Source organism: Heterodontus francisci, chromosome 1 (assembly GCF_036365525.1).
Source record: "Heterodontus francisci isolate sHetFra1 chromosome 1, sHetFra1.hap1, whole genome shotgun sequence".
NCBI classification, from domain to species: domain Eukaryota; kingdom Metazoa; phylum Chordata; class Chondrichthyes; order Heterodontiformes; family Heterodontidae; genus Heterodontus; species Heterodontus francisci.
The window spans coordinates 122,164,047-122,188,338 of NC_090371.1; the positions used below are offsets into that span (position 1 = coordinate 122,164,047).

Here is a 24,292-nt window from a genome sequence, read left to right on the forward strand (position 1 = left end):
CTGAAAAATTCAAAACCTGAAGGAATGAGTCTCCATACTTGTAATAGTTAATTTTTGGTGCTGAGAGGTTTATTGGGAATAATTAACACTAATCATTAAAAGGGTACTTTCACTTGTAATGAAAAGACTTATCTTTCTGTGACAAGTTTACTGGACAAAAACAGGAAGTTCCTATTTTTAAAAAGATGGGATCTAAGGGTAAGATGCTATTTTCACAAAGCTAATGTTGGAGTGGCACAACTTGGACAGCAACTTTTGGATATTCACATTTAACTAATGCATCTGCTGCTGTACTGAAGTTACTGTACTATTTACCCATAAATAATGGTGTGCCATTATCCTTGTCATTATTTTGACAGCAAATTCTGTCCCAATGTCTTTTTACATATGCATGTTATCGCTTACTCAAGGAAGGTGTAATACTACATGAGACTATTAGAAAGTTTAAAACTATGCAAATGTTTGTATTCAGCTCCTTATGGCAGCTTGCTTCTTGTACATAAGAAAAAACAGTTTGGACTGACTAACTTTTACCTCTTAAGATGTTTTTGCAACAACCAACATCAGGACTAAACTTTAGTTCAGTGCAGCCCATAACGGGAAACTCTTCCAATATCAAGCAACTTGCATCCATTGCACTGCAGGGGCAAAATATTCAAAGCAACCAGATTCAAGGAGCAATGAAAGCTGACCCAATTAGCACACAGAACATGATGCAACAGCAACCTCTTCTCAGGGAGCAAAACACGACTTCAACACAGGTCAGTATGACAGATTGCAAATCGTATTTCAGTTATGATCCAAATATTGATGAGAATGCATTAATGAACATTTTTTCTCAATCCTATAATTTTAAATGCTGATTATTCAAGCTCCTGAAGAGATAATTGCACAGCATGATAGAAATCAGGTGAACAAATAGGTTTGTATTTTTAAAAATAATTTTCCCAAATCACAGATTTACATATCTGAAGTATCTTAGACAATGTACTTTATCAATAATGGAGCATTCCATGCAGAGGAGAAACTCTGAATTAAGAAAGCTACTAGTGCAGGAAAAGTGGTAACCGATAAAGTGATATTCAAGGATCTTTAATATCTACAGTAATACCTTTCCTGCATGATTTTGGGAAATTCTGTTATACAATGGAGGCCTTTCTGGAAATTATCAGTGAAATTAATTTTTACAATACTTGGAAAGTAAATATTTATTTTTAGTCTCACCACTATATCTTGTACTTTGAAGAATTTTAATGAGGCCTGCAAGAGCGGCTTTGGTGGCGTGCTGGGTGATTTTATCAGGCGTGAGTTGTTTGTTCAGATTTTCGATGGCGGGATTTATTAGCGAAATTAAGTCAGCGGTATGTTTGCGGCAGTCCAGGGATGGGCTGGGGAGGACAAATGGTGGGGTAATCGGGAGCATGGAGAAGCAGGAGCGGAAGGAGGGAAGGACAAAGGGTGGGATTACCAGGTGCATGGAGAAGCAGGAGCGGAAGGAGGGAAGGACAAAGGGTGGGGCTACCGGATGCATGGAGCAGCAATGGAGGGGGAGGAGGGGAGGACAAAGGGTGGGGTTACCGGGTGCATGGAGGAGCAGGGAAGGGAGGAGGGGAATGTCCAGGGTGCATAATGGTTGTTATTGCTGCTGAAGCTGGCTGTCAGGGTGGTGGGTTGATTGAGCATTACAGTCAACAGATGGTCCTGAGGGGACTAAAGGGAGGGTTGAGTGCTGTTAATGTCAGGGACCTGTGAGGCAAATTCAGGGTATTGGCTGGCAGAGGGAATGGCCACAGTCAATGGGGGCAAATGGATTCTGTTGGGGGGCGGAGGTCGAGACTTGGGGTTGGGTATTGGACGGCATCACAGGAAGGGGAGCGGGACTTGGCAAGAATATTAAGGTGGATTTGAGGAGGATCAGGGGTCAGAGTTGTCATTTCGATTGTAACGGGAGTAGGAATGGGGGGAGGGATCTCATGAATAAATCGATTGTGGCACTGTCCAAGGTATTGGTGGGAGGTTCAATGGTATAGATGGAATGGTTAAGGTTACACTGGGTGGGTCAAGACTGATAAGTGCAAGGTGGCCACTCAAGGATTGTAAGGTGAGTGGGAGGAGATAAATGATGGTGGGTGGGATTTTCTTCTGGCTGCAATTTTAAGGCACATAAAAGCAAACTGCTCATTGCCTTGATGGTTCAGCTGACTGGCAACAGAGGGCTGAATTGGAACGCTCTGCTTATTTCATTATTTGAAAAGCTGTAGTGAGCAGAGGGAGCGACTAAGGAGGTGAGGATGCTCCACATGTCAATGTCCAGGAACAGCATTATCTAAGACGGACACTGGCACGCCATTGCATCCTCAGGACAAGGACAAATTACCTTCAAATGTCAAGGAGGCAATGCCAGAGATGCCTAAGGATGTCACGTGAAATGGTCACTGAAATTTATAGGATCATGCAACATGACCTGCAACTGCTTGGGTTTGGTGGGAATCCTATGCCAGTTGCCCTCCAGGTGACTGCTGCCCTCAATTTTTTTGCTGGCGGTGCCTTCCAGGGATCAACTGGTGACATATGTGGCATATCACAGTCTGCGACCCATATGTGCCTCAAAGAGGTGACCAATGCCCTTTTTTGTTGTGCCAAGGATTTCATCTACTTAACCATAGACGAGGACAGCCAGGCAGCAAGGTCTGCGGCTTTTGGCGCCATCGCTGAGTTCCCAAGAGTGCAAGGGGTAATTGACTATATTCACATGGCCATTAGAGTTCCAGCTGGGACCAGCTTACTGCACTTGTGAATCGCAAAGGCTTCGACTCTTTGGATGTACAACTGGTTTATGACCACAGGAGAAGAATAATGCAGGTTTGCGCACATTTCCCAGGGAGCTGTCACGCCTCTTACATTTTGAGGAACTCACAGATGCCAGGAGTTTTTGAGGAACCAGCTGAAGTAGATGTCTGGATCCTGGGTAACAAGGGTCTGGAGAGGCTCTTCAGTACATGCCACAAATAATCATTGTCTGCTGTGCATTGAGCAACTTTCTGCAAGAGGAACAGGAGGAACACCAGACCTCCTCAGATGAGGATGACTATGATGAGGGTGAGGAGGAGAGACATGCAAGGGACATCAGGGAAAACCTCATATTTTCACGTTTCAGCCAACAACAAGCCACCTCAAAAAGGGATGTTGGGAGGAGAAGAAAAACATTCTCCAAATATGTTCACATATGCCTGAGGTCCTAATCATTGCTGTAATCAAAAAGAAGGGCTCTTCTAACAACAGCAGGTGAACCTGCAGTGGAGATGTGCTGAATGACCTGTACTCTATCAACTTCATTATAAGCAACCTGCGTCTCCATTGGAAATATTGTACTGCATCAAGGCATTACCCCGCACACTTAGGAAGCTATAACGTTGCAGCACTTTGATGTGACCGGCAGATCAAATCTTCTCTGGGCTATGCTGGAACCAAGAACACACCGGTGCAAGGAACGTAAAGGGTTGACTGCAGACCCACGAATGTAAGGCATGTTGGTAGTGAAAAAATTGAAAAATATGCAAGCGACAAACAGCCATCATTGATGATTGAAGGTTAAAATCATGATGAAAAATGGACACTGGACACTTTCTGAAACACATTGCAAGCATCAATGCATTCCTGCCATATGCCTCCAAAAAACATTTTCCTTTTCAAATGAAACAAAGCAAATGATTTATGACTGTGCATCAAATTAGCAGCTAAGTCTGCTTAGTGCACTACCCCATTGCTGTGGATGACCATGGCAGGTGTCCTCTGGAGGAACGGGGTCTGATGGCTCCATCCTACTGAGGTCTGCAGCAATGGTGATTGAGTATCCACCCTGTGCTCGCCTGCTGGAGGTAAGAGGGTCAATGTCAATGGGGAGGACGAGACACTGCGTAACCTGGGGATGTCCTGAGAGGAAGGCCCCGGGGCAGCTGGCATGTGCTCATCCTCCATCTGGATGCATGATGGCACTTGCCTGTCTCCCTAAGGGGAAGGTGCACCCATAGAGAGGTCCATGTTCCTCGTCCCCCTCTCGCTTAGACTCTGCTGCAGGGAGCCCACGGCAACAGTGATGGAGTGCAGGTCAGATTGCATATGGCTCGAGTGGTCAACCAGACTCAGCATTGAGTTTGCCAAACTCTCAACTGAGAAAGCCATATACTCATATGCCTGAGACATGGCAGATGTCATGGCTTGCATGGATTTCTCCATGGTACATGCAAAGCCATGAATGATCTCAGGCATCTCCGACATATTTTCCACATGGCTTTGCTGCACATCCAGCAGACTTTTAGTAGCAAAAAACAGAGAATCATCATGAGCGTGGGGCTGAGCAGCAGCCTGGTCCCCAGCAGTCCTCCGATTGTCAGGGGACCCAGTTGGCACATGTTCCCTCATGCACACCAGCTTGTGACCCAGATTCTAATCTTAAACCCCCTGTGGATGTATCTGCGCTGGTGGCAGGACCGTATCTCCAATGCCAAGTCCTCAAGGCGACCAACATCCCCAGCATATACACCCTACTGAGCCAGGGGCATTTGAGATGGCTTGGCAATGTGAGCCGCATGGAAGATGGCAGGATCCCCAAGGACATATTGTACAGCGAGCTTGTCACTGGTATCAGACCTACCGGCCGTCCATGTCTCCACTTTAAAGACATCTGCAAACGCGACATGAGGTCCTGTGACATTGACTACAAGTCGTGGGAGTCAGTTGCCAGTGATCACCAGAGCTGGCGGACAGCTATAAAAGCGGGGCTAAAGAGTGGCGAGTCGAAGAGACTTAGCTGTTGGCAGGAAAAAAGACAGAAGCACAAGGAGAGAGCCAACTGTGTAACAGCCCTGACAACCAATTTTATCTGCAGCGCCTGTGGAAGAGTCTGTCACTCTAGAATTGGCCTTTATAGCCACTCCAGGCGCTGCTCCGCCAACCACTGACCACCTCCAGGCGCTTACCCATTGTCTCTCAAGACAAGGAGGCCAAAGAAGAAGGAGGTTGAAGAAGAGGCAGGTAATGATGCACCCTCTCAGGCACTGGCTTCATCTTCCTCCCCAGAGGAGGAGTCTTGGGCATCACGGCATTCTGTGACTCAAGTGCGGGCACCTGCAGTGGAGAGACAAACAGAGGCACATTAAATATCAGCTGAACGTGAGTTCACACGCTTTCCTTTGATGTGCACATATGGCTGCATCCTTACGCCTTGAGGACCCCGATTGCCCTGCTTCCCTCCTGTCTCGCAATTGCTGATGACTCCTCCTCAGCCGGTGTCAGCACCCTGATGTCTGGGAAACCGCCACCTGTCTTTCCCTACTTATGCTGGTTGTGGCTTTGTTTATCCTGCAGGAAACAGTGCAGATTTAATAACATGTCAAAAGATGCATCACAAACATTGTATACATGCATTGACATCAGTCATTCCAGAGTGGCTTTCTCAGGACACATCCAAACACATAAACAATGCCAATTATTTAGTGTATGGCACCGAGGCTGCTTGTGCATTCCACTGCATGCCTTGTCTACCCTCTATCTGAAAGACATGGAGCCAGAGAGAAAAACAATGGAGCAACTTCACCAAGACCACTTACCTTCACTGATCTGAGCAAGTCATTGATACATTTCCGACACTGAACCCAGGTTCTGTGCGTCACGCCACGGTTCGAGATCTTCTCTGTTATGTCCATCCAGGTCGCCTTAGTCAGGCGGGAAGGTCTTCTGACTCCATCTGCAGGGTAGAGGAGCTTCCGCCTTTCCCTGATGGCCTGGAGGAGAACCTGCAGGGAGGCATCACTGCACTATGGGGTGGGACGCTGCCTGCTGGTGGACATTTTCTTTGCTTTTGCTGTAGAGGAAATAAAAATGGGGAGTTGGTGCTGGGTTTGAAAAATTAAGGAAGTAAAAGGCAGTTACAAATAAGTAAAAGATGTAATTTTGGTAACTCTGAAGAGACTTCCATAACATAAAGGCTGTTGCTTCTTGAAGCTTGAAACACAAAATGCTTTATAGCCGTGGTGCACGTGATGCTTGAGCCAGTGACGGGTTTCACCGATGAAAGGCTGTCTCCTGTGCCCATCGCCGCACCACTCATTTACATATAGAATGCGTGGGATACAGGAAAAATGGTGGAAGCAGAAGTTATGCCAACTTCCAGTCTCACCGTCGGGAATGACCCGAGACTCATGAAATCCCAGTCTTTGTATCTGTAATCCCTTGATATATTTACAAAATTTATGTTCTGAATATTTTTTTAAATTAGAACAGGCTAAATCAAGTAATACAGTATGAAGTATGTCCCAATTAGCATAGCCACCATTCTCATCCCTTAAAACCCCCACTCCTGAAAAAAGTTACCCTTTCCAACTACATTCCCATATCTAACCTGCCTTTCCTCTCCTAGTCTCTGATCATATCATTGTCACCCAGATTCGTGCTCACCTTCCCCAAAAACCTTTCAGATCCCTTCAATCCAGTTTTCGCTCAGCATATATCACCAATATAACCCAAATCAAAATCACTAATGGCATCTTATATGATCAAGTGAAGTGCATTATCCCTCCTTGTTCATAACCCCTCTGGTTTTCAATGCACGACACCTCCATCATAGTCTCTGACCCATCTTGAATGCTCAGTTCTGACTCTGGTCTTCTATGTATCCCTAAAATAAAAGCAAAATACTGCAGATGCTGGAAATCTGAAATAAAAACCAGAAATGCTGGAAATACTCAGCAGGTCTGGCAGCGTCTGTGGAGAGAGAAGCAGAGCTAACATTTCAGATCAGTGACCCTTCATCAGAACTGGCAAATGTTAGAAATGTAATAGTTTTTAAGCAAATAAAGCAGGGTGGAGCAAGAGATAACAAAGGCAAGGTGTTGATAGGACAGAGGTTCACAGAAATTAACTGACCAGAAGGTCATGGATAAAGGCAAACGGGATGTTAATGGTGTGCTGAAAGACAAAGCATTTGTGCAGAGAGGGTGTTAATTGACAGAAAAATGAACAGCCCTGGCCCAAAGCACAAACATGAAAAAACAGTGGGTAGGCACATGGTAAAAAAAATGAATGATGAAACAAACTAAAATAAAACAAATAAAAAATAATAAATAATAAAAAAAAACAAAATAAAAAGGGGGGGCCATCATGCTCTGAAATTATTGAACTCAATGTCAGAAACAGTCTGGCAGGCTGTAGCATGCCCAATCGGTAAATGAGATGCTGTCCTCGAGCTTGTTTTGATGTTCATTGGAACACTGCAGCAAGCCCAGGACAGATATGTGGGCATGAGAGCAGGGGTGTGTGTTGAAATGGCAAGCAACTAGAAGCTCGGAGTTATGCTTTCGGACTGAGCGGAGGTGTTCTGCAAAGTGGTCACCCAATCTGCATTTGGTCTCCCCAGTGTAAAGGAGACCACATTGTGAGCAGCGAATGCAGTATACTATAGCCTGCCGGACTGAACATTGAGTACAATAATTTCAGAGTATGACGGGCCCCCCTTTTTATTTTTATTTTTTTGTTATTTATTATTTTTTATTTATTTTATTTTAGTTTGTTTCATCATTCATTTTTTACCATGTGCCTACCCACTTTTTTTCATGTTTGTGCTTTGGGCCAGGGCTGTTCAGTTTTCTGTCCGTTAACACCCTCTCTGTACTAATGCTTTGTCTTTCAGCACACCATTAACATACGGTTTACCTTTGCTCCATGACCTTCAGGTCGCTTGTTCTCTGTGACCCTCTGTCCTATCAACACCTTGCCTTTTGTTATCTCTTGCCCCACCCCCACTTTATTTGCTTAAAATCTATTACATTTCTAACATTTGCCAGTTCTGATGAAGGGTCACTGACCTGAAACGTTAACTCTGCTTCTCTCTCCACAGATGCTGCCAGACCTGCTAAGTATTTCCAGCATTTCTTGTTTTTACTTCTATGTATCCCTCTTTTTACTCCGTCATTAGAGATAGAGCAATTAGCTGCCTCAGCCCTATTTTTCAGAGCTTCCTGCTTAAATCTCTCAGCTTCTCCACTTATATTCATCTTTAAAAGCCTTAAGACAGTCTGACAAGGTTATGATCGGCGCTCCTAATCTCTCCCTTCTGGCTCAGTATGTTTTCCTTTCACCTATTAATTTCCTCCTGTCCTATGATTAGGGTTGCCAACCCTCCAGAATTTCCTGGAGTCTCCAGGAATTGAAGATTAATCTCTAGGACAGTGCTACGAGCAACTCGTAGGGCGGCACAGTGGTGCAGCGGTTAGCACCGCAGCCTCACAGCTCCAGCGACCCGGGTTCAATTCTGGGTACTGCCTGTGTGGAGTTTGCAAGTTCTTCCTGTGTCTGCATGTGTTTCCTCCCACATGCCAAAGACTTGCAGGTTGCTAGGTAAATTGGCCATTAGCAATTGCCCCTAGTATAGGTAGGTGGTAGGGAAATATAGGGACAGGTGGGAATGTGGTAGGAATATGGGATTAGTATAAATGGGTGGTTGATGGTCAGCACAGACTCGGTGGGCCGAAGGGCCTGTTTCAGTGCTGTATCTCTAAACTAAACTAAAACTAAACTCAGGAGAAAAATAAGGACATTAAACAAAATTGTTTTCTTTTAATTTTCTTTGAATACTTTCATTAATTTTCAAATGTTGGAGATGGGAGGGGTAAAGGCCATTTCATAAACATTCAAGATGAATCCAAACTGGTTTTAAAAAAGTCTGTTCACTATCTGGTTGGCCATGGAAAGGCAGTGCATCTGGAGGTTGGACTAATGGTGGGATGTGGGGGTGGAACAGTTTGAGGTAAGAGGTCATGTGATGAAACCTCCAGAAATGTGGCCAACCAGAGTTGGTAACCCTGCCTATGGTGTTCTGATTCTGGTTTCATATAATGCCTTTCCCAACCCCTTCTCAATGCTCCTCACCCAGTGCCAGAATTATCAGCTGTCTTGGCTCTATCCTCTGGAACTGCCTCCTTTGCCATCTTTGTCTTGTTCCCCAGTTTTAAAGACCTTTTCAAAACCTATATTTTCAGTGTGTGAATTTGACTAATTCTTCCACTACCAGTAAGTCCACTCTGATAAGAAGCACCATGAGAATTTGTATTAAAGGAGCTATAGAAATGCAAGATAATATTATTGGTTTTGTTTTGTAAATAGCAATTGGATGATGTAATAATTCTCAGCTTTGTTTTTAGATGGATACTAACTCAGCATTTCACTCCATATGTTTTCTTATTAAGAATTCAAGAATGTTTTATTTTTTTCTTCAGGTTCAGCAGACTTTGAAAACTAACCACAGCCAACAGACCTCAATTTCCAGTCAGGATGCCCTCACAGCCTCCCTCTATAACACTATGATGATTTCCCAGCCCACAGCAGCAATTGTTGGGGAGCTTCCTTCTACTTTATCCCAAAATTCCAACCAAAGCTGTGCAGATATCACTTTCACTCAGGATAGATCGCTGCGGTAAGTGTAATGATGTATACGAAGTGTTTTGTATAAAATCACTGCCCACCCCCCACCAATGCCTCCAAATGTGTGGATTGTTCTGGAAGCTAGCTGACTAGTTTAAAAAGAAACTAAAAATTTTACAAAGGATCATTAAAAGCATTTATTAAAAAAAAATAAGCGAGTACATTTTGATATCATTGATAAATTTGTTTTGGGAAGTAACTGGAAAGAGTGACAGTCAGAAAATATGTACATTTTTAAACGTCATCTCATTTATATTTAATTGTTTGTAGTCCTCAATATAACTGCCGTCATATGGGCACATTTACAGTACCCTTTTCAGTTACAAACTATGTCATAGAGTCGTACAGCATAGAAACAGGCCCTTCGGCCCACCGCGTCCAGCGACCATAATGCCTATCTATACTAATCCCACCTGCCTGCATTAATTCCATATCTCTTTATGCCTTGCTCATTCAAGTACCTGTCCAGATATCTCTTAAATGTCGCTATTGTTCCTGCCTCCACCACCTCCTCAGGCAGCTCATTCCAGATACCCACTATTATTTGTGTGAAAAATTTACCCCTTTGATCCCCTTTAAACCTCCTCCCTCTCACCTTAAATCTATGCCCTCTAGTTTTAGTCACCCCTACCATGGGAAACAGACTCAGGCTATCTACCCTATCTATGCCTCTCATAATTTTATATACCTCTATCATGTCCCCTCTCAGCCTCCTTCGCTCCAGGGAAAACAGACCCAGCCTATCCAATCTCTCTTTATAACTCAAGCCCTCCAAACCAGGCAACATCCTTGTGAATCTTTTCTGCACCCTCTCTAGCTTAATCACATCTGTGATAATGAAGATGTGTTATTTCTACTGGTAGAAACACATGGGTAAATGAAATCCTCTTTTGCTATTTTAAAGATATTGAAGTTTGATTTTTGTTCTTTAGAATAAAGTATACAAGACAATTGTTTTATTTTATATTTGACTGTGAAGTTATGAGAAAATAAAGTTTTAGACTTGTTTATAGAATAAAATGTTTGTGAAGGTGTAAATCGCCCCTGCTCTGACAGCTCAGCAAGTTTATTCAGGAAGGTAGCAAATTTGATCCTCTGTCTATACGAAGTTAACCCAATTCAATTGGTATGAAGACAATCTCAGTGCCCCTAAGTTATGAATTGAAAAAAATCACCTGCGTTCCCAGTCTGATCGCTCCTTACCAGACATGCACGCATGGGTTTAGTTATGATATCCCACTGCAGTTGAATAGCCAACTGGCACTCAGTGTTCCATATGAATGATGGCAACTTGGACAAAGTGCTGGATAGCAAATGGTATCTGAAACCATACCCCAGCAAGGAGGTAATACCTTTAGGAGGGGCGGGAAAAATGTATTAAGAAAATATATCATCATGTTGGTCTTCCATTTAAGTTTTGAAAACATATAATGAATACTTAATGCTAATTTTTCTTCTCGCTCAGATTCACTCAAGGCCAGCAACTTGTGACAAAGCTGGTAACTGCTCCTAAGGGATGCAGTGCAGTTATGGTTCCAACAACAATGTTCATGGGTCAAGTGGTGACAACTTACCCCACCTTTGCCACTCAGCAACAACAATCTCAAACACTGCCATTAACACAAGGCCAACAAGAGCAGCAGCAGGAGCAAACAACCATAGCTCCATCACAGTCCCAAACACTGGCCCAACAGTCACAGCAGTGCCTACAGGTACGATGACTTGAAGATGACCTTTTTAAAAGAATCTATCCACTAACTAAACACATCATTCAAGTTTAATTTTGAAACAAGGATACAAAAATGTTTCCAGAAAATCAGAAACCATGATTACACAACACTTTTGGATCCAAACATAATATTCTAAAGCTACTCACTTTAAAACTTCAGTACAAGGAATATCACCAATTTGTTGTCTAATTTAAAAATTGGCACATTGACTCAAACTTAAGTGAATTCTTCATCTCTACTGATATTCCAACACTTTAGAAGATGTATTGTTTTTTGGGATAGTAGTTTAAAAGAGCAGATAACCTGGGGCATCATGAATACCTTCAGTGTTGAATAATTCTTCCCTCATCTAATTTAGATAATTTCATTTTTTTTTTTTACAGAGGTTCCTATTTTGTAAGATTATTTCAAATGTAATAACCACAACCCAGTTGGGACTCCACTGAGTCGCTCAGTTAGCACCAATCATGGGACCAGTCAGTGATTATCTCCATAGGATATAACAGTCACCAACTGGTGTCGTGACTACCAGATGATACTTCAGTACCAGCAGAGTACACAGCAGAGGCCTTGAATTTGATGTCCATTGAGAAACTCCCTGCTGAGCACAGAGTGCCAGAGGGGAAGTACAATTACATTTAAATGATCTATAAGATGGAGGATTTTCCTGATGGATTTTTAAATCTCACCTAGATTTGGTTATGGGAATTTCTGTACGTTGAAAGTACTCCCCCACTTCCTTCCTCTAGCGCATATACTTCTCCTTTAACTATCAGTGCTCTGTAGAGGAATATGTTTATGACTAACAATTGAGCTCAGTGAATTGAGTCAATTTATGCACATTCATAATCTCAATTGTGTTAAGTGTCATCTAGCACTTATTTTCTGTTTGCGTAGGTTGTTAGTTGAAAATGTGCAAGTTTTCTAGTACACAAAAAAAGTTTTGTTTTAACATATTGCTCTAGATTTTGTGATATTTGTTTTTTTTTTATATTTAGGCACCTAGATTGCTCCACAGTAATCAATCCACCACCCAGCTTATTCTATCAGCCACTTTCCCTCTACAACAGAATACTTTCACTCATCAGCAGCTCTCCCAGCACAGGACTGACAGTTTATCGGATCCTTCTAAAGCACAACTACAGTAACCTGCATTCATGTTTTAAAAGTTAATGGTATACACTAGCTGTATCTGATAATTTGTATAAAATCAGCCTTGCAACTTTAATTCACTATTAAAAGAATTCAGTGTTCTGAAGTCAGCTGCTAATATTGGGAGAAAGCTGGAGTATTCTAAATTTGGAAATAGACCATATTCACTATAAGGTGCTTACCGAGCTTCACCATACTGTTGCAAGATGATCCAGCAGAAAAGAATAAGCTGTACGGGTTTTTGATTTGAGGACCATGAGCTCCTTAATACTTGATTTGCAATCAGCAGTTCTATCTGCTTCATTCTGTAAAATTGCACTGCCAACTATTAACCAGTACAAATACATAGCAATTTCAGTAAAACAAAAGTACTAATGTATTGGTAGTTTTGTCTGTAATGGCATCATAAGCTGCTGCTTTAACTCGTATAGAGTGTGTTAGCCGTTGGGCTGCTATCTCTGCAGTGTTTCACTTGTTTCAAGTATTATGGTGAAAATTGAAAGGACAGTTTTTGGAGTATCAAATAATTAAGCATCAGATAATATTTTCAAAGTTTTATGAATGCATTCTTTATTGTACAGATTCTGTAAAATTACATATAAACAGGAAAAGCTGAGTGAAATATTTTATATGAAGCATGGAAGTGTAATCTGTTTGTAGGTTTAAATATTTTAACTATTCTGTAAAGATGCAGAGGGCAGTTTGTCTTTTACTCTATCAATCACTCAGCATCTATATTTTGACATTTACTTTTTTCAAGTGCTAATGTGTCAGTTTGTTTACTCTGTTGCCTTATGAGGGGTAAAAAAAATTGGCTTAAATCGTCACGTTAAACTTAATGAGATCAAGCAAAAAACTGCTTGCGTAGGTGCCTAGTAAAATGTTGTTTAAAATTACCCACTTTATTTTATGAATAGAACACACCTGAAATCTGATGAGCTTGATTCCCTTTTCATTCAACTTTAATTACAACTGAATTGGTTAAGACCATTCCTGCAATACAGTGTTTTGTTCCATTTTGATGTAAATTATAACTGCACAACATATGGTTTCTTTGCATAAAATGATAGTGTGAACACTTGATATGCAGATCTCTTTGCATAGTCAAGCTAATATAGATTTTTAAACTTGAGCTTTGGTCATTTAAAGTTGTTATTGATTTAACATTTTGTCAATTAATAATGATTTGCTTTATGCTTTCCTAAATTAAACTTTTAACTGAAATATATAAAAAGTTACCAAGACTGCCTTTTTTCCCTCCCATATTTCTAAACCATTATCACATAAGTTAGATGATAGTTTGTTGGAGGGAATCGACAGTGTGGAATAGTCAAAGAATTTTGGAAATATTGTGAAAATGAGGCCTTTTGGGAAAGCCCAGTTCTACACCATAATGTGGCATTCCTGGATGATAACTTTGTTAAACTGTCTGTGTACCTGAGATTTAAGAAACACGGCACCTATAATAAAAGAAGTTCCAAGAGTTAATAATATGAGTTCCCATTAAAGGAAAATTAGGCAACTTGCTTTGTGATCTTTGAAGAGAAATTCCACACATTCACAAAGTTGCAGAAAATATCAGCACTTTGCTTTCCATCAAGTACACAAAATGATGAGGGAAAATCTGTTTCCAAATCATCATTCTGAACATTTCCAACGTGGAAATAGTGTTAAGTTACAATTTTTCAAAGGTAAAATTTGGCATTTTGTTTGAAAGAGTAAGTAATTTAATATCTACTTTTTAAATGTTCTAACACCAATCTTTGCTAATATATACTAAAGATGGTATCCAGTGGTCTATGGTGCACAGTTTTAAAGCAATATAGTTCATGGGATAAAACCAGCAATAGTCCAGAAATTAATTCAAAATGTGTTTTCTTTTAAAATCCTTTTGTACAGTTTTTTGAATGGTCAAAATGGGCAGTTGTTAAGATTATATTAGTACTTCCTCTACGTTGTATTTAATAGAAACAACCTGGACTTATGTAGGGCGAGAAACAATGCTATACCTAAAGAAATTAATATATTAAAATTCAGTATTTGAATCAATTTCATTGACAGGGAATAAGGGGTAAGATACATTCTTGGGTTGTATAAATGTGAATAATGAGTTTAATCATCAAAATCTAGAAACTTAATTGTACTTCAAACAGATCGTAACATTTTGGATTACGATACATTTTATGTGGTAGTCTGCTATAAAAACACCATACTAGATGCCTGACAAAGTATACACACCTGCAGTGTTACATTTTGCAACACAATTTTTTTTATCTCCTAGATCTTGCAGACACCATAATTGGTGGTGATATTGCGGTGCACTTTTTTTTTTGAACTCAGCTGAACAAAAAGACATTTCAACAGAAACCTATGATCAGACTTGAGTTTTCAAACCAAGTTACTAAGAAATCCAGGAGGGAATTTGTTAGTCGAGTATGGGGCAGAATCTAATGGGCCTCTGGGAGGTGGTGAAGCCCATAGAATAATGACAGAAGGCAGCGGGTGGAGGGTCCGTCACCTGCCTGTCACCCTGCAATTCAGTTGGGGGTGGGAAAGGCCAAAGACAGCCTCCCATCCAGAGGGCTAATCAGGACCTTAAGTGGCCAATTCAGAGTCACTTAAGGGCCACATCCTGCTGCGACTGGAATTACACCAGCTGCAGGGGGAGCCTCCGTCATACGAGAAGGTCACCCGGTTAAACAAGGCGGCTTCCCTGCGGGCTTTGTGGTGGGGAGGGGGGACTCTCCTCCGTGGGAAATCTGTCACCCACGGAGGGCCTCCAGCAGCAAAGGCCACCTCTCTGTGAACCCCCTCTCCCCTCACCCCTTGCCAGGGTTGAGGGAATGGCCCTGAAAACTCCATCACACAACTGGGGTCTGGGGCTCCAGCACTGGGCTTAGTCCTGGGCCTCCTGTAGTACCTGCAGTAGCCACCACTCCCGATACTCTGGCTGGCAGCTCTGGTAGGCGGGATCCCTATCCTTAAAGGGACGAGAACCCCAGCAGCAGGCAGTTAAGTGCTTAAGCATCGTTGAGTTGTGGGGAGGGCGTGGAGTGCTTCGAAGGGCCCTTGCCTTTTCAGCCCCGTGTCAGGACCCCCACCAGCTCCACTAAATTCAGCTTCTAGAGTGCCCTTTTCCCCACTTTAGTAACACCAGAGAGCTTAGGAACAGACTGGCAAGATCTAAAATCTAAGGACTACCAAGTGTGCACAGAGCTGTTTGCATAATTCACTACAAAGTTTCAAATTACTTGTTCAACTGGAACCATCCTACTTGGCAAGGCAATAAATTGCAAGTAAAAACAAGAAATGCTGGAACCACTCAGCAGGTCTGGCAGCATCTGTGAAAAGAGAAGCAGAGTTAACGTTTCGGGTCTGTGACCCTTCTTCGGAACTGACAAATATTAGAAAAGTCACAGGTTATAAGCAAGTGAGGTGGGGGTGGGGCAAGAGATAACAAAGGAGAAGGTGTAGATTGGACAAGGCCACATAGCTGACCAAAAGGTCATGGAGCAAAGGCAAACAAAATGTTAATGGTGTGTTGAAAGACAAAGCATTAGTACAGATTAGGTGTTAACGGACTGAATATTGAACAGCAGCAAGTGCAAACCTGAAAAAAACAGTGGGTAAGCAAACTGAACAAACTAAGATGAAATGAAATAAATGCAAAAAAAAAGATTGTAAAAAAGAAAAAAAGAAAAAATAACTAAAAATGAAAGTAAAATGGGGGGCTGTCATACTCTGAAATTATTGAACTCAATGTTCAGTCCAGCAGGCTGTAGTGTGCCTAATCGGTAGATGAGATGCTGTTCCTCGAGCTTGCGTTGATGTTCACTGAAACACTGCAGCAATCCCAGGACAGAGATGTGAGCATGAGAGCAGGGGGGAGTGTTGAAATGGCAAGCAACCGGAAGCTCAGGGTCCTGCTTGCGGACTGAGCGGAGATGTTCCACAAAGCGGTCACCCAGTCTGCGCTTGGTCTCCCCAATGTAGAGGAGACCACATTGTGAGCAGCGAATACAGTATACTACATTGAAAGAGGTACAAGTAAATCGCTGCTTCACCTGAAAGGAGTGTTTGGGGCCTGGGATAGTGAGGAGAGAGGAGGTAAATGGGCAGGTATTACACCACCTGCGATTGCAGGGGAAGGTGCCATGGGACGGGAATGAGGTGGTGGGGGTAATGGAGGAGTGGACCAGGGTGTTGCGGAGGGAACGATCCCTTCGGAATGCTGACGGGAAGGGAGGGGAAGATGCGACTGGTAGTGGCATCACACTGGAGGTGGCGGAAATGGCGGAGGATGATCCTTTGGATATGGAGGCTGATCGGGTTGAAAGTGAGGACAAGGGGAACCCTGTCACGGTTCTGGGAGGGAGGGGAAGGGGTGAGGGTAGAGGTGCGGGAAATGGGCCGGACACGGTTGAGGGCCCTGTCAACCACAGTGGGGGGAAATCCTCGGTTGAGGAAAAAGGTCATATCAGAAGCAAGGTTATTTAGAGCAGAGTGGTGTGAATTCCTGTCTTAAGTGTTGAGTTTACTCTTGATCTCACAATTTGCCAGCTACTCTGACTCATTAATTGTTAAGGTGCCGACGTATTGTCAACCTGCCTTTCTCATAGAACATAGAACATTACAGCGCAGTACAGGCCCTTCGGCCCTCGATGTTGCGCCGACCTGTGAAACCATCTGACCTACACTATTCCATTTTCATCCATATGTCTATCCAATGACCACTTAAATGCCCTTAAAGTTGGCAAGTCTACTACTGTTGCAGGCAGGGCGTTCCACGCCCCTACTACTCTCTGAGTAAAGAAACTACCTCTGACATCTGTCCTATATCTATCACCCCTCAACTTAAAGCTATGTCCCCTCATGTTTGCCATCACCATCCGAGGAAAAAGACTCTCATTATCCACCCTATCTGCTTATCTTATATGTCTCTATTAAGTCACCTCTCCTCCTCCTTCTCTCTAACGAAAACAACCTCAAGTCCCTCAGCCTTTCCTCGTAAGACCTTCCCTCCATACCAGGCAACATCCTAGTAAATCTCCTCTGCACCCTTTCCAAAGCTTCCACATCCTTCCTATAATGCGGTGACCAGAACTGCACGCAATATTCCAGGTGCGGCCTCACCAGAGTTTTGTACAGCTGCAGCATGACATCTATCAGATCATTGAGTCTGCTTGGAGGATCAACTTGATTTCAATCTTCTTAGCCTGTCATGTCATCTTGAAGCCAACATGATCCAAAAGAGATCTGATTTGCTCCCCATCAGATAACTAATTAGCATAAACTACTAGATGAACAGTGAATATTGACAATAAAAACAGAAAATGCCAGAAATACACAGCAGCATCTGTGGAGAGAGAAACACAGTTGTCATTTCAGCTTGGCAAACTTTTGTCAGAACTGGCAAGGGTTAGAGATGTAATACATTTTAAGCAATTGCAGAGCTGGAGAAGGGGTTGGGGAGGAAAGAACAAAAAAGGTCTGTGATATAGTGGAAGGCAGGAGTGATTAAATGACCAAAGAGATGATGGTGCAAAGTAAAAGTAGTGGTAATGGAATGAGTAAAGAAACAAAAGATGGCTCCAAAGGAAGTGTAAATAGGAATAGCAGAATCATTACTATTACCTGCTGTCTGAAAAGATAAGTGCAGAGGTTATGATCTGAAATTATTGAATTCAATGTAGAGTCCGGAAAGCTATAAAGTACCTCATCAAAAGACAAAATGCTGTTCCTCGAGCTTCATTAGAACAGTGTAGGAGGCTGAGGGCAGAGAAGTCAGAATAGGATGGAGAATTAAAATGGCAAGTGACCTGATGCTCAGGGTCACGCTTGCAAACTAAACCGAAGTATTCAGCAAAGTGATCACTGACCCTGCATTTACTCTCCCACTGTCGAGGTTGCATTTTGAGCAGCAAATACAGTATACTAAATTGGAAGTACAAATAAATCACTGTTTCACCTGAAAGTAGTGTTTGGGGCTCTGGATGATGAGCAGGGAGGAGGTGAAAGGCCAGGTATTGCATCTCCTGCGCTTGCATGGGAAGGTGCTGTGGAAAGGGGAGTGGACCTGGATGCCATGGAGAGAATGTCCCTTTGGAATGCTGAAAGGGAAGGGGAGGTAAGATGTGTTTAGTGTTGGCATCACATTGAAAATGGCAGAAATGGTGATTGATGATCTATTAGATTAGAGATACAGCACTGAAACAGGCCCTTCGGCCCACCGAGTCTGTGCCGAACATCAACCACCCATTTATACTAATCCTACATTAATCCCATATTCCTACCAAGCATCCCCACCTGTCCCTATATTTCCCTATCACCTACCTGTACTAGTGACAATTTATAATGGCCAATTTACCTATCAACCTGCAAGTCTTTTGGCATGTGGGAGGAGACCGGAGCACCCGGAGAAAACCCACGCGGACACAGGGAGAACTTGCAAACTCCACACAGGCAGTAGCCGGAATCGAACCCGGGTCCCTGGAGCTGTGAGGCTGCGGTGCTAACCACTGCGCCGCCCTATTGAATGTGGAGGCAGGTGGGCTAGAAGGTGAAGACCAGGGGAACCCTTTTGAGTTCTGAGAGGGAGGGAATGCGGTAAGAACAGAAATGACAGAAATGGGATGGGCATGGTTAAGGGCCCTGTGAACCACAGTGGAGGGTGGTTATTTCCAGACTTATATCAGCACTTAATTTAACAAGCTGGAAACCTTAATAAAAATGCAAGGGTGCAAGCACCATCCTCCTAACCACATAATACATGGGTTGCAGAGCCACAAGGTGGTTGACCAGCAGAGTGCACCAGCCAGTTGCCCATTCTGACAGTGAAGTGACCGAAGGCATTTTGAAGTCCAGGCCTCATTTTAATAGTATTGTCAAATTGTCTGTCCCAAACAGGCAGCCTGATGGAAATTACTGGATTCAAGCTAGCAGCAAAGGGAACTTCTGATTGCAGAAGAGGGAGCCCAATGCACCTGTGGCCCAGATTATTTTTCTTCAGCAATATAACAGGTGCCTACCATTGGGTAGCTGGAATAGCTGTCTGTTCCAAGTAGTAAGCCCCTTTTAATATGCAAATTGGGGTCATATGCCATACATCAGAACCTGATGTTTTTGGCCCCACAAAAATAATTTACAAAGTGTTTACAACACAGAAAGAGGCCATTTAACCCAATAGGTCCATGTCAGGGTTTATGCTCCACATGCACCTTCTCCCACCCTTCATCTAACCCCATCAACAGATCCTTCCATTCCTTTATCTCCCATGTCTATCTACCTTCTGCTTGAATGGATCTATGCCAAACATCTCAACAACTCCCTAAGGTAGCAAATTCCACATTCTAAACACTGGGTAAATCTTTCTCCTGCATTCCCTACTGGATTTATTAGTGACTGTTATATTTATGCCTCCTAGTTCTGGTCTTGCCCCCAAATGGAAACATCTTCTCTATGGCTATCTCATCAAACCCCTTCATAAGCTTGAAGACCTCTATCAAGTTCCCTTTGGTTTTCTATTTCCTAGGGAAAAGAGCTCCAGTCTGTTCAATCTTTCCTGCTGGGTATATCCTCTCAGTTCTGGAATCATGCTAGTAAATCTTATTTGCATCTTCACCAGTGTCTTTATAACCTTTTCATAATATGGAGACCTGACCTGTTCACAGTACTCCAAGCGTGGTCCAAATCAGTGGTTCTCAAAGGGTGGTCCACAGGCTGATCAAGTCACTGACATGCAACACCATGGCCGAGATCATATGAGAAAACAGCTCAGAAGCTTCATCCCCACCACTCGCGTGATGTCACACAACCAGACCAGTTCAGTCATGCACGTCATGAGCACAAGCAACAACAATGTCATTTTATAGGTAAGATGTGTGTTATTGTTACTACATACAATTGAGAGATAAGATTTTCATTTGTGGGGCTGAATACAGAGGAGGAACCGGCTGAATGTGGAGTCTGACATAAGTCTGAAACTCTCCAGATTGGAATCAGACATCACCTCATTGGTGTTGCTTTTGATAAGATACCATTCTTCCTATTAATTCTGATGAATTTTGCCCCATTTAAAAAGCCCACGAACAAAAAAGTTTGAGAACACCTGCATCACATTTTGGAGACGCTTCAGCTGCATCACCAGTAAAACTGGTTGAAGCTTTCACAGCCTACATGCCAACTAATTCTCTTCTCAAGTGCTAATCAGGTTCTATGTATGGCATAGGCCCCTCACTTTCATATTAAAAAGGGCCCACGGCCTGAAACTGATGTGTTTTAACTGCCCAGTGGTAAACATTTGTAAAATTGGCAGAACATTGGTGTTAACAAACCCATTAAATGACAAAAAAACAGAAAATGCTGGAAATATGCAGCAGATCTGGCAGCATCTGGGGAAAGAGAATCACAATTCACATTTCAGGTCTGTGATGTTTCATCAGAACTGGGAAAAGTTAGAAATGTTTTGAGCAAGTGTAAGGAGAGGGTGGGAAGAAGAACAAGTCTGTGATAGGATGGAGGGCAGCAGAGATTAAATGACAAAGATGTCATGGAATAAAAGGCAAAGGGAGTAGTAATAGTAATAGAATAGTAGTAAAAGACAAAGCATTTATCCAGAGAATGTTAGTGGCTGAATAATGAACAGCTCTGTCCGAAAGGAAAAACAAGTTTAAGACTGGCACATGATAAAAAAAACAACTAAAATGACAGTCATGACCTGAAATTATTGAATTCAATGTTGAGTCCAGAAGGCTATAGAGTGCCTAATCGGACGATAAGGTGCTGTTCCTTGACCTTGTGTTGAGCTTCATTGGCCTTTGTCAGCCTGCTACAGTGTTCCAAAGTGAGATCAAGGTAAAGAATAAAAATGACAGGTGACGAAGCTCAGGATTACAGTTATAAACTAAACGGAGGCGTTCTGTAAAGTTGTCACCCAGTCAGTGTTTGGTATCCCCAATGTACCTGCGTGAGCAGCGAATACAGTATACCAATCTTCCTTTGACGTTCATGAATCCAACCATCTCCCCTTAATGGTATTACCATTGCTGAATCCCCCATTATCAACATCCTGGGGGTTACCATTGACCAGAAATGGAACTACACCAGCCATGTAAGTACTGTGATTACAAGAGAAGGTCAGAGGCTGCGAATTCTGAAGTAAGTAACTCACTTCCTGACCGCCACCCCAAAGCCTGTCCACCATCAATGAGGCACAAGTCAGGAGTGTGATGGAATACATTCCACTTGTCTGGCTGACAACACTCAAGAAGCTTGACAACATCCAGGGCAAAGCAACCCGCTTGATTTACACCCCATTCACAACCAGCATTCACTCCCTGCACCACTGATGGACAGTGGCAGCAGTGTGCACAGTCTACAAACTGCACAGCAGCAACTCACCAAGATTCCTTCGACAGCATCTTCCAAACCCACGACCTCTACCACCTAGAAGGACAAGGGCAGCAGACATTCAGGAACACCACCACCTGCAAGTTCCCCTCCAAGTCACACACCATCCTGACTTGAAACTATATCACCGGTCCTTCACTGTCGCTGGTTCAAAATCCTGGAACTCCCTTCCTAACAGCACTGTGGGTGTACCTACACCACATGGACTGCAGCGGTTCAAGAAGGCAGCTTACCACCACCTTCTCAAGGCCAATCAGGGATGGGCAATAAAAGCTGGCCTAGCCAGCGATGCCCACATCCAGTGAAAAGAATTTTAAAAAAATACTAAATTCAAAGTACAGCTAAATTGCTGTTTCACGTGGAAGTGGTTGGGGCCTTTGACAGTGAGAAGGTAAATGGGCAGGTGTTACATCTCCTGGGCTTGCATGGAAAGGTGCTGTAGAAAAGGGAGGGGGGGTGTTGTGGTGACTGAGGAGTGGACCAGGGTGGCACGGCGAGAATGGCTGCTTCAGAATGCTGAAAGAGGAGGGGAAAATATGTTTGGTAGTAGCATCACCCAGGAGGTGGCAAAGGATAATCTGTAAATTCGGAGGCTGTAGGGGTGGAAGGTGAGGACAAGGGGAACCCTATCATGGTTATAGGAGGGAAGGGATGGAGGGATAGCAGAAGTGTGTGAAATAGAACAGACACAATCGAGGGCCCTGTCCCCTCAGCCACAGCGGGGCAGGGGTAGAATCCTCAGTTGAGGAAAAAGGAAAACATATCAGAAGCACTGGTACGGATGGTTGCATCATCCAAACAGATGCAACCGAGACGGAACAAGTGGGATAATGGAATAGACCCATACAGGATTCAGGGTGTAAGGAAGTGTCGTCAAGGGAGTCTGTGCTGATCAAGAATACTGGTTGATAGCCTCTATAGAGACAGAGAAGTTGAGGAAGTGAAGAGTCTGAGATGCACCAAGTGAAACTGAGAAGGGTGGAAATTGAAAGCAAAGTCGATGAAGCTTTCCAATTCAGGGCAAGAGCAGGAAACAGCACTGATATTCATCAGTGTACCAGAGAAAGAGGGGCCTTGTCGTATAAGGGTCTGAAAGGGTTAATCTTTGGGACAGAGAGAGTAACATCAGCCACTGTGGTGGTGATCTAAGAGGTTACATGTATAACAGGCTTGGGAGAAGCAAGAAGCATCATGAGAGGCAGCAGCTAGACAGGCTTATGGAAAATGTATATAGTCCATGTAAATATAATGATTGAGCTATTGCTCAGATTTATGACTCCGAGATCTCTGTAAACCAAGCTCAACCTAGCATCTAAAATGCTAGCAACAATGTACAACATGGTGGTAACAATGAACACACCCAGATTTTACAAAGTCCAACCTGGTACAGTAGCACCAAAGGCCTGCAGATCTCGTGGAGAGGCTATGAAGAGCTCCAGAGCTGGTCCGTAAAACACAGAGAGACAGTGAGTCAGCTGCACAGGAATTCCAGCTGCACCACAGAAGCGTGGTGGTCTGTGAGAGAAACCCAGTTCCAGTGATCACAGGCGTCGAGTCACAGAACCAAGCGACAGTCAGGGATCAGGTGAGCAACCTTTGAAAAAGGGTAGAAAGAGTGTCTAACGGCGCACTGGGCAGGCAAAACGGAGAAAAGTTGAATCCTCATGAAGGGTGTCTCCGAAGTCAGCGGCCATTACTCGGGCAGACCATGAGCACGAAATGCGGGAAACCTCCGCAAAGTGAGAGAACACTTCCATAATTGCAACAAAAATTATTTAAAGAAAGGAAATGAGCTACAGCGTTCAGGAAGGGTATGGAACCAAAATATATGATGCCAGAAAAGTTTGACAATTTGGAAGGACCAAACCAGATTCAGAAAAGGTTTCTGTAGAGATGATTTTTAAGAGACAGAATAGCTTCCCAGCTGACCAAGTAAACACTTTGCTGTACTCAATAGGTGCAAAAGCTGATGATGTGATTGCAAGGCAGGGCATCATTAAGGCTTACAATAAGTTTGATGATGTTTTACAATCCTTCGATAAATTTTTTAATTCACTAAGTAATACGTTCTTGGAAAGGACCAAGTTTAATAGAAGGGTCCAGAAAACTTGCAAATCGGTAGATACTTTCATTAACAACTTGTACAGGCTGACTGAAGGCTGTCAGTATGGAGACCTGAAGACAAGTTGCTAAGGGACCACATTGTTGTGGGCATTGCTGACGTGTCTTTATCAGATCTTTTATAGTCAAAAGACCACCTCAACCTTGAGAAAGCGATTCAAATGGTAAGACAGGCAGAGCTCAGAAAACAGAATCGAACAATCCTAAGAGTGGATGAGAAACCTTGGGTAAGGAGAACTCCAATGCCTGTACAGTTCCGGAAGCCCAGGACTGAAAAACAAACAATCTTCAGATAAGGTGGTTCACTCAAGCAGGAAGGTGCAACAGACCATGCAACCCTGCCAGTGCAGTGGTCCCAAAAAGACCCACAGGTGAGAACAGTGTCCTGAAGAAAAGGCTGAATG

General features: G+C 43.1%; 1 protein-coding gene across 6 annotated transcripts in view; it reads left to right on the plus strand.

The window, feature by feature from the left end:
- Window positions 1–13,501, plus strand: part of clocka (clock circadian regulator a) — a 280,411-nt gene extending 266,910 nt beyond the window's left edge. For 5 of the 6 annotated variants that reach the window (XM_068035102.1, XM_068035091.1, XM_068035111.1 and 2 more), the window contains 4 exons: window positions 543–761; window positions 9,273–9,469; window positions 10,943–11,189; window positions 12,206–13,501. In XM_068035102.1, the coding sequence (XP_067891203.1) occupies window positions 543–761; window positions 9,273–9,469; window positions 10,943–11,189; window positions 12,206–12,355 (813 nt within the window). In that variant the 3' untranslated portion in view covers window positions 12,356–13,501. The remainder of the gene's footprint in view (window positions 1–542; window positions 762–9,272; window positions 9,470–10,942; window positions 11,190–12,205) is intronic. The other variant, XM_068035120.1, reaches the window with a different exon arrangement.
- The last annotated feature ends 10,791 nt before the right edge of the window (window positions 13,502–24,292 follow it).